Source organism: Uranotaenia lowii, unplaced genomic scaffold (genome assembly GCF_029784155.1).
Source record: "Uranotaenia lowii strain MFRU-FL unplaced genomic scaffold, ASM2978415v1 HiC_scaffold_343, whole genome shotgun sequence".
Classification (NCBI taxonomy): domain Eukaryota; kingdom Metazoa; phylum Arthropoda; class Insecta; order Diptera; family Culicidae; genus Uranotaenia; species Uranotaenia lowii.
Genome location: NW_026598249.1, coordinates 1 through 10,894, shown reverse-complemented (window position 1 = coordinate 10,894; position 10,894 = coordinate 1). Strand labels below are relative to the sequence as shown.

Here is a 10,894-nt window from a genome sequence, read left to right as displayed (position 1 = left end):
TTGAATGCGAATCTTTTAAATAATTGGAAAGTTCCTCCAAAGCATTTGCGAGATTTTTGCAATTGAGTTAAAGTAATACTTCATTTTCAAATGAAGTTCAACATTCAGCAGTTTAAATTCGGACAAAAAAGCAATGAAAAATATGAAATATTGATTTACTCAATTGAACTCTCAGCTGTGTAAGCTGATAGGTTCTAGCTTTAATTTATATTAATTTGAATTTAAATTTGCCTGCGTTAAGCAGAATCCATCTCCTACACAGAAAACTGCAGTCCGGCCCTGCCTAGAAAAACGCATCTCGATGCACAATAGTTTGCGCGGCCTTAAGCACACTTTGCAATTTCCGGTTAGTCTTAAGAATTAGATTTCGGAAGAACAGCATCCTAACCGGTCACCAACAGCAGAAGAATAAATGTTTTTATATAAGAACACGTGAAATAAAGATCTGTTTTTTTCCTAAAATTTGGAAATTTAATAAACGGTTGTTATACGTAAAGTAACGCGTCGTGTGTTGGTGTTTTAACCCGAAATAATTGCCCGTGATACGATCCCCTGACATTACATTTTTGGTGCCGTGACCAGGATCACGGGTGTACCATTGGATCAACCACGACGATAATCCCAATCCCATCCAACAACCCGGAGTTCCAGATAGCAGTACCTGCTCAAAAAGTACAAGGCCTGTTTAAGACAGGCTCCATGTGAGTATCTGTCCAACGAAATTTATTTTCTTGAGAGGTACTTCCTGGGTCTTCTTTTGCCCAATACAGAATTCCACGTGTTCCTGCTGAGGATCACCGATCCGTTTTCCTATACCGGTGCTATTGCCGTTGTGGTATACTATCCTGAAGTGACCGTTGCTGTTCCTAACCTACAATTATCCTGGGGAAAATCCTGGAAGGTAATCCTGGAAATCCACATCCAATATCGGATTTCAATCCTAACCATCCACTGGAGTTGAGACATCCTATCCGTGATCATCCTACTTGGTAGTCATCCCATCCAGTTGTTCGAGAGTTTTGCTTTTTAATAAAACCAAAGGCCTATTTTTTGAATGGGCACAGGTGAGTGCCATTCCAACCCTATATCGTCATCCGAAAGGTGCTTCCTGGGTCTTCCGTTTATTTTAGCCGTTCCTGCACTAATCTAAACCTAACCTCATCATGGCGGAGAAGAAGATGAAGGCAAAGGAGCTGAAACGGAAAAACATCCTGGATTCCATGCAGCGCATCCAAGACTTCCTGACGAATTACGATGAGGAGCGAGACATGAACGAGGTAGCGATACGTCTGGCCCGACTTGATAACCTGATGGAAAATTTTGAAGCGATCCAAGGAGAATACGAAACGTACGACGATGAACCAGAATTTGCTGCGGCCAATGCGAAGGTAAGGGCAAGGGTGGAAGAGCAGTACTTTAGGGTAAAAGGTGGTCTCGTTAGCAAGGTTCCTCCCCTTCCTCCAATCTCAACCAATCCATTAAACCAGCAAGGTGCTCCAGCAATTGCTCATGTAACCGGTGTGAAACTCCCCACTATCGAATTGCCTAAATTTGACGGTGATCTGAATGAATGGTTAACGTTTCGCGATTCCTTTTCATCACTGATTCACTCGTCGCCAGAAATCCCATGCATCCAAAAGTTTCAGTACCTCCGATCTGCCTTGCGAGGTGACGCTTTAAAACTGATTGAATCCTTAAACATCACAGCAAACAACTACGCGGTAGCTTGGGAAGCACTCCTCAACCGCTACTCCAACACATACTTATTAAAAAAGAAACACTTGCAAGCTCTAATTGTCCACTCGAAGGTCTCGGGAAAATCCGCTGCTGGTTTACGTGCTGTTGTAGAGGATTTCCAAAGGCATGTCAAAATACTCAACCAACTAAATGAACCAACCGCGCATTGGGGCAGTCTCTTGGTTCAACTACTGTGCTCTCGAATCGACGATTACACCCTGAAGGAATGGGAAGAATTTGTCTCTGCTAATCACGAACCAACGTATGAAAGCCTCATCGAAGTACTAACCCGTAAAATCCGGACTTTAGAATCCCTTCACATATCGGCTGAGCAGTCCACTTCTTCTTTCCAAGCAAAGCACAATCTCCCTGTCAGGCAACCTAAACCCCAAAATCCTACATCGTCGAAAATCAACTCCTATACTGCAGTGGAACGGTACCAACCTGAATGCCTAGCTTGCCGCGATTATCATCCTTTGGTGAGATGTCCGGTGTTTGAAAAGATGCAGCTTAAAGATCGATTGAACCTAGTAAACACGAAGCGGATTTGTAGCAACTGCTTCAGGGGCAACCACTTCGCCCGGAATTGTCAATCCAACTTCTCCTGCAAGCATTGTCAAAAACGCCACCACTCTTTATTGCATCCCGGGTTCGATGCACCAGTATCGGACAACAATCCAAATTCCAGTGGTCCACAAATCCGAACAACCCAGAATCCTCCGAAATCCAATGAATCCTCCACAGTGGTTACAGCAACAAATCCTGAAGTGATCTCGTCAAACTCCGCCACAGAATCCCGTGGCATGAACGTTTTCTTATCGACCGTCATCATCAAGGTGCTAGATGGATATGGAAATGAACATCTGGCCCGAGCTCTGCTAGACAGTGGATCACAAAGCAGTCTCATGAGTGACCGCCTTTGTCAGAAACTAAGATTGCTTCGTCATCGTATTGACCAACCCATCCTCGGTATTGGTGAATCTCCCATTCGAGCAGTTTGCTCCGTGACCACCGAAGTGAGATCGAGAGTTGATGACTTCTCTATTCCCCTGAATTGTTTGGTGCTCAAAAAGCTGACTGCTGATCTACCTGCTGTAACCATTACCACTGCAAACTGGCAGATACCGAACGATATCACACTTGCTGATCCCGAGTACAACGTCTCACGAAAGGTAGACCTCATAATAGGTGCCGAACACTTTTATGCAATCCTCCAGGGTGGCCGGTTGCAAATTGGCCCACACGCCCTGGCCTTAGTGGAAAGTAGGTTCGGTTGGCTTGTTTCAGGAGCAGTGCCTTTTGATCCCATACCCCAAGCTCTGGTTTATTGTCCGTCTATTTTGGAAACCCTCAACGAGAACCTCGAAAAATTCTGGAAAATAGACGAATTTGAAAATTCTAAACCCACCCTTTCACCCAACGATCAATATTGTGAGGACTTCTTCAAGGAAACGGTAAGCCGCGATTCCACTGGTCGATACTCCGTAAAATATCCAAAAAAAATGATTTTGAATCAATGATAGGCGAGTCTTACTCCAATGCCAAGGCCCGTCTCATCAGCTTGGAAAGAAAATTGGACAAAAATCCCATCCTTAAAGAAAGGTATCATACCTTTATGGCCGAATTCATCCAACTGGGACACATGCGAGAGGTACCTGTAGACGACCCAGAACCCACTGTCGTATGCTATCTTCCTCACCATGCCGTGTTGAAAGAATCCAGCACCACTACGAAGGTACGCAGTGTTTACAACGCTTCGGCAAAAACAAGCACTGGATTCTCTCTCAACGATTCGCTCCGAGTAGGCCCTGTCATCCAAGATGAGCTATTTGACATCTTACTCCGCTTTCGCAAAAATTTGGTGGTATTGTTGGCTGACATAGAGAAGATGTATAGGCAAATCGTTCTTCACCCCGATGACCGACCCCTTCTGCGTTTGTTGTGGAGGTTCAACCCGAACGACCCGATTACGAAATATGAGATGACAACAGTAACATACGGTTTGGGCCCATCCTCGTTCTTGGCTACCCGCACACTTCATCAACTTGCGGATGATGAAGGTGCTTCTTTTCCTCTTGCCGCAGCCTCTGTGAAGCAAGATTTTTACATGGATGATTTTGTACGGAGTGAAGAAACCATATCTACAGCAATCCAACTGCGTAAGGAGATGGACGAACTGATGAGCCGTGGAGGATTTTCCTTGAGGAAATGGTGCTCTAATTTTCCTGAAGTTTTGGAAGGAGTGCCACCAGAAAACCTAGCCCATCCTAGCACTGAAAACCCCGAACCTGGAGAGGTGGTAAAAGTCTTGGGAATTCCCTGGGAGCCCGAGCATGGTTTATTTTGTTTCAAATTTGCCCCATTTTCAACCGACGGAAAGATTACCAAGAATCGAATTCTTTCCGTTATTGCCCAACTTTATGACCCCTTGGGATTAATTGCTCCCGTCGTTGTACGTGCGAAAATATTTATCCAACAACTTTGGTTGATGTCCATCGAATGGAATGAGGAAGTCCCAAATCAAATCCGAACTAAGTGGGAAGATTTTGTAAAGGACTTGTCATCACTAGCTGAGTTTCGGATCTCACGGTTTGCCTTTGACAGAGGGGAGGTGCAGCTACATTGTTTCACGGACGCCTCCGAATCAGCCTATGGAGCCTGCATCTACGCTCGGACGGAGAAGGCCAACGGGGAGGTGAAGGTGGTACTACTAGCGGCGAAATCCCGAGTAGCACCGCTTCAGAGACGCAGCATCCCGAGACTAGAATTATGCGCTGCTCAGCTAGGCGCTCGCTTAGCGACGAGAGTTGTTGACACACTGGACCTGAAATCTACACCCATCTACTACTGGACCGATTCGATGGTGGTTATTTATTGGCTACGAGCACCATCACAAACCTGGAAAACCTTTGTGGCTAACCGAGTGGCAGACATTCACATCCTAACGAAGAACGCATCATAGCAGCATGTACCCGGAGTAAACAACCCAGCCGACGTCGTCTCCAGAGGCTTAACTGTGCACCAGCTTCTGAACTGCAAACTATGGACCGATGGACCCGATTGGTTGGGAAGGGGAGACGAAAATTGGCCGAAGTTGGAGATCCCGAGAACCACTAATATTGATGGAGACACTGAGCGCAAAACCACCACCTTGCTAATCCAAAATCCACCACCACCTCACCCTTTGTTTACTCGATCATTCTCGTACAATCGTTTGCTCCGTACGACTGCTTATTGTTTGCGAGTTTCTCGGAAGGCGAGAAAAGAACTCATAGAATCCACTTTAATCCTCACTCCCACTGAACTCGAATCTGCCAGAGACTGCCTGGTAAAATTAGTTCAAACAGAATGTTACCACACCGAATTGAGCTTTTTACGAAAAGGGAAACCGGTACCCAAAAAATCCGCACTGCGTTTGTTAAATCCTTTTGTTGATGCTTCGGGAATAATCCGAGTCGGTGGCCGGCTCAAATTATCCTTGGAAACCTTTAGCACCAAACACCAAATCCTGCTCCCCGGATTTCACCGTTTCACCCGAATGCTTTTGTTGTTATTTCACAACAAATTGGTTCACGGGGGAATAGCGCTTACGCTTGGTGTAGTGCGCAATGAATATTGGCCTACAAATGGGAGAAGAGCTGTGCGCAACGTAATTCGAACCTGTTTTCGTTGTACTCGAGCAAACCCTAAGCCTCTCAAGCAACCAATTGGCCAAATACCCCTTGCCCGAGTTACCCCAAGTCGTCCCTTCGCATCAACTCGCATTGACTATTGTGGCCCGGTGTTTGTTAAGTCCCCGAACCGTAAATCTGCTCCCACCAAAGCCTATATTGCCCTATTTGTCTGCTTTAGCACAAAAGCAGTTCACATTGAGCTTGTGGGGGACCTATCCACAGCCTCATTTCTCTCTGCTCTACAACGTTTCGTGGCCAGACGTGGCAAACCTCAATACATCTACTCCGACAATGCCACAAATTTTGTTGGAGCTCGAAACGAGCTACACGCTCTCTACGAAATGTTCTCAAGCCCCAAGGAAACCGATCGTATCGCTACCGCTCTCACAACCGAGGGCATACAACCGACGGAAAGATTACCAAGAATCGAATTCTTTCCGTTATTGCCCAACTTTATGACCCCTTGGGATTAATTGCCCCCGTCGTTGTACGTGCGAAAATATTTATCCAACAACTTTGGTTGATGTCCATCGAATGGAATGAGGAAGTCCCAAATCAAATCCGAACTAAGTGGGAAGATTTTGTAAAGGACTTGTCATCACTAGCTGAGTTTCGGATCTCACGGTTTGCCTTTGACAGAGGGGAGGTGCAGCTACATTGTTTCACGGACGCCTCCGAATCAGCCTATGGAGCCTGCATCTACGCTCGGACGGAGAAGGCCAACGGGGAGGTGAAGGTGGTACTACTAGCGGCGAAATCCCGAGTAGCACCGCTTCAGAGACGCAGCATCCCGAGACTAGAATTATGCGCTGCTCAGCTAGGCGCTCGCTTATCGACGAGAGTTGTTGACACACTGGACCTGAAATCTACACCCATCTACTACTGGACCGATTCGATGGTGGTTATTTATTGGCTACGAGCACCATCACAAACCTGGAAAACCTTTGTGGCTAACCGAGTGGCAGACATTCACATCCTAACGAAGAACGCATCATGGCAGCATGTACCCGGAGTAAACAACCCAGCCGACGTCGTCTCCAGAGGCTTAACTGTGCACCAGCTTCTGAACTGCAAACTATGGACCGATGGACCCGATTGGTTGGGAAGGGGAGACGAAAATTGGCCGAAGTTGGAGATCCCGAGAACCACTAATATTGATGGAGACACTGAGCGCAAAACCACCACCTTGCTAATCCAAAATCCACCACCACCTCACCCTTTGTTTACTCGATCATTCTCGTACAATCGTTTGCTCCGTACGACTGCTTATTGTTTGCGAGTTTCTCGGAAGGCGAGAAAAGAACTCATAGAATCCACTTTAATCCTCACTCCCACTGAACTCGAATCTGCCAGAGACTGCCTGGTAAAATTAGTTCAAACAGAATGTTACCACACCGAATTGAGCTTTTTACGAAAAGGGAAACCGGTACCCAAAAAATCCGCACTGCGTTTGTTAAATCCTTTTGTTGATGCTTCGGGAATAATCCGAGTCGGTGGCCGGCTCAAATTATCCTTGGAAACCTTTAGCACCAAACACCAAATCCTGCTCCCCGGATTTCACCGTTTCACCCGAATGCTTTTGTTGTTATTTCACAACAAATTGGTTCACGGGGGAATAGCGCTTACGCTTGGTGTAGTGCGCAATGAATATTGGCCTACAAATGGGAGAAGAGCTGTGCGCAGCGTAATTCGAACCTGTTTTCGTTGTACTCGAGCAAACCCTAAGCCTCTCAAGCAACCAATTGGCCAAATACCCCTTGCCCGAGTTACCCCAAGTCGTCCCTTCGCATCAACTCGCATTGACTATTGTGGCCCGGTGTTTGTTAAGTCCCCGAACCGTAAATCTGCTCCCACCAAAGCCTATATTGCCCTATTTGTCTGCTTTAGCACAAAAGCAGTTCACATTGAGCTTGTGGGGGACCTATCCACAGCCTCATTTCTCTCTGCTCTACAACGTTTCGTGGCCAGACGTGGCAAACCTCAATACATCTACTCCGACAATGCCACAAATTTTGTTGGAGCTCGAAACGAGCTACACGCTCTCTACGAAATGTTCTCAAGCCCCAAGGAAACCGATCGTATCGCTACCGCTCTCACAACCGAGGGCATACAACCGACGGAAAGATTACCAAGAATCGAATTCTTTCCGTTATTGCCCAACTTTATGACCCCTTGGGATTAATTGCCCCCGTCGTTGTACGTGCGAAAATATTTATCCAACAACTTTGGTTGATGTCCATCGAATGGAATGAGGAAGTCCCAAATCAAATCCGAACTAAGTGGGAAGATTTTGTAAAGGACTTGTCATCACTAGCTGAGTTTCGGATCTCACGGTTTGCCTTTGACAGAGGGGAGGTGCAGCTACATTGTTTCACGGACGCCTCCGAATCAGCCTATGGAGCCTGCATCTACGCTCGGACGGAGAAGGCCAACGGGGAGGTGAAGGTGGTACTACTAGCGGCGAAATCCCGAGTAGCACCGCTTCAGAGACGCAGCATCCCGAGACTAGAATTATGCGCTGCTCAGCTAGGCGCTCGCTTATCGACGAGAGTTGTTGACACACTGGACCTGAAATCTACACCCATCTACTACTGGACCGATTCGATGGTGGTTATTTATTGGCTACGAGCACCATCACAAACCTGGAAAACCTTTGTGGCTAACCGAGTGGCAGACATTCACATCCTAACGAAGAACGCATCATAGCAGCATGTACCCGGAGTAAACAACCCAGCCGACGTCGTCTCCAGAGGCTTAACTGTGCACCAGCTTCTGAACTGCAAACTATGGACCGATGGACCCGATTGGTTGGGAAGGGGAGACGAAAATTGGCCGAAGTTGGAGATCCCGAGAACCACTAATATTGATGGAGACACTGAGCGCAAAACCACCACCTTGCTAATCCAAAATCCACCACCACCTCACCCTTTGTTTACTCGATCATTCTCGTACAATCGTTTGCTCCGTACGACTGCTTATTGTTTGCGAGTTTCTCGGAAGGCGAGAAAAGAACTCATAGAATCCACTTTAATCCTCACTCCCACTGAACTCGAATCTGCCAGAGACTGCCTGGTAAAATTAGTTCAAACAGAATGTTACCACACCGAATTGAGCTTTTTACGAAAAGGGAAACCGGTACCCAAAAAATCCGCACTGCGTTTGTTAAATCCTTTTGTTGATGCTTCGGGAATAATCCGAGTCGGTGGCCGGCTCAAATTATCCTTGGAAACCTTTAGCACCAAACACCAAATCCTGCTCCCCGGATTTCACCGTTTCACCCGAATGCTTTTGTTGTTATTTCACAACAAATTGGTTCACGGGGGAATAGCGCTTACGCTTGGTGTAGTGCGCAATGAATATTGGCCTACAAATGGGAGAAGAGCTGTGCGCAACGTAATTCGAACCTGTTTTCGTTGTACTCGAGCAAACCCTAAGCCTCTCAAGCAACCAATTGGCCAAATACCCCTTGCCCGAGTTACCCCAAGTCGTCCCTTCGCATCAACTCGCATTGACTATTGTGGCCCGGTGTTTGTTAAGTCCCCGAACCGTAAATCTGCTCCCACCAAAGCCTATATTGCCCTATTTGTCTGCTTTAGCACAAAAGCAGTTCACATTGAGCTTGTGGGGGACCTATCCACAGCCTCATTTCTCTCTGCTCTACAACGTTTCGTGGCCAGACGTGGCAAACCTCAATACATCTACTCCGACAATGCCACAAATTTTGTTGGAGCTCGAAACGAGCTACACGCTCTCTACGAAATGTTCTCAAGCCCCAAGGAAACCGATCGTATCGCTACCGCTCTCACAACCGAGGGCATACAATGGAAGATGATCCCCCCGCGTGCACCCAACTTTGGCGGCCTGTGGGAAGCCGCCGTGAAGGTTGCGAAAAAACATTTGGTTCGTCAGTTAGGCAGCACCTCTCTACTGTACGAGGACCTAGTGACGATTTTGTCCCAGATCGAGGGAGCAATGAACTCGAGACCGTTGGCCCCTTTGTCTGAAGACCCCAACGATTTCGAAGCCATCACTCCAAGCCACTTTTTGATTGGCTCTCAACTGCAAGCCCTTCCACATCCCGACCTAAAGGACGTTCCTGAGAACCGGCTGAAGAATCGCTATCAGGTTATCCAACAAAAGCAGCAGCTATTTTGGTACCACTGGCAGACAGAGTACCTCAAAGAGCTGCAACGGCAATCTACTACCAACCCGCAGGAAGTGAATCTCAAAATCGGCCAGGTGATGATTCTTCAAGATGACCTGTTACCCCCCGTGCGCTGGCCTCTCGTGCGCATCATGGAACTACATCCTGGAGCTGACGGTGTGACACGGGTGGTTACCATCCGCACTCCCACTGGTGCTATCTTCAAGCGTGCTGTGGTCAAGCTGTGTCCGTTACCTACGATGGACGAGGAGGAGTCATCGACAGCCGCCCCCACACCAGGTGAAATCAATGTTGACTGAGAAGCCGTGAGTTCATATATTTTATTTGGAAATGAATTGATTTGTATTCTGGCTAGGTATTAGTAGTGAAATATGCATTTCAGGTGGCCGGAATGATAGGTTCTAGCTTTAATTTATATTAATTTGAATTTAAATTTGCCTGCGTTAAGCAGAATCCATCTCCTACACAGAAAACTGCAGTCCGGCCCTGCCTAGAAAAACGCATCTCGATGCACAATAGTTTGCGCGGCCTTAAGCACACTTTGCAATTTCCGGTTAGTCTTAAGAATTAGATTTTGGAAGAACAGCATCCTAACCGGTCACCAACAGCAGAAGAATAAATGTTTTTATATAAGAACACGTGAAATAAAGTTCTGTTTTTTTCCTTAAATTTGGAAATTTAATAAACGGTTGTTATACGTAAAGTAACGCGTCGTGTGTTGGTGTTTTAACCCGAAATAATTGCCCGTGATACGATCCCCTGACATTACATAAGCGTTGAATCATAACACCGATCAATAGATTATGTTAACCGTCATCGACAAAAGCTTTTAAGCAAAACCTGGGGGAGGAGGATTCACAAAATTCACAAAATAATTGTCGCTAAAATTCCGAATATTCTCATCGATAACTAGCCGATGATAAAACAGAGAAAAAAATTTAAAATCATTTTGTTCAAAAAAGGTTGGGGAAAGGTGTAAAGGGTGATACGGTCAATAGCAATTTGATGTATTTCTTTCAATTTTGCATTTAAAAAACCTGAACACCCCTCATTTTGAAGGTGTGTGTGTAGAATATTGCTCCTATTTTGATTTTGATTGGAATTCACTCTTCAGTTGTCAAAATGCCGTCCAAGGAAGAAGAGCAGCGTATCAAAATTTTGCTCGCGCATCGCGAAAATCCGAGCTAATCAAAAATCGCTAAAAGTTCCCAAATCAACCGGTACAAATGTAATTAAAGTGTTTGGGGCCAGGAAGCCAGGAAGTCTAGGTGGGGGGGGGGGGGGGGGGGGAATCGAAAACCGGAAGCCGCTGAGACGA

General features: G+C 46.3%; 3 protein-coding genes across 3 annotated transcripts; all 3 read left to right on the top strand.

The window, feature by feature from the left end:
- The first annotated feature begins 1,163 nt into the window (after window positions 1-1,163).
- Window positions 1,164-3,257, top strand: LOC129759958 (uncharacterized). The gene has a single exon (XM_055757540.1). It carries the CDS (start codon window positions 1,164-1,166, stop codon window positions 3,255-3,257), a length of 2,094 nt encoding a protein of 697 aa, XP_055613515.1.
- LOC129759957 (uncharacterized) lies at window positions 3,254-4,699 on the top strand. The gene has a single exon (XM_055757539.1). It carries the CDS (start codon window positions 3,254-3,256, stop codon window positions 4,697-4,699), a length of 1,446 nt encoding a protein of 481 aa, XP_055613514.1.
- A 646-nt stretch (window positions 4,700-5,345) lies between these two features.
- On the top strand, window positions 5,346-8,117 carry LOC129759956 (uncharacterized). Its single transcript, XM_055757538.1, has 3 exons — window positions 5,346-5,386; window positions 6,051-7,559; window positions 7,760-8,117. Exons 1-3 carry the CDS (start codon window positions 5,346-5,348, stop codon window positions 8,115-8,117), a joined length of 1,908 nt encoding a protein of 635 aa, XP_055613513.1.
- The last annotated feature ends 2,777 nt before the right edge of the window (window positions 8,118-10,894 follow it).

Coding starts and splice junctions, on each gene's coding strand:
- LOC129759956 (XM_055757538.1), top strand. CDS start 5,346: ATGAATATTGGCCTACAAATGGGAGAAGAGCTGTGCGCAAC. Junction 5,387..6,050: donor GGAGAAGAGCTGTGCGCAAC/GTAATTCGAACC, acceptor TGCCTTTGACAG/AGGGGAGGTGCAGCTACATT. Junction 7,560..7,759: donor CCAAGAATCGAATTCTTTCC/GTTATTGCCCAA, acceptor TGCCTTTGACAG/AGGGGAGGTGCAGCTACATT.
- LOC129759958 (XM_055757540.1), top strand. CDS start 1,164: ATGGCGGAGAAGAAGATGAAGGCAAAGGAGCTGAAACGGAAAAACATC.
- LOC129759957 (XM_055757539.1), top strand. CDS start 3,254: ATGATAGGCGAGTCTTACTCCAATGCCAAGGCCCGTCTCATCAGCTTG.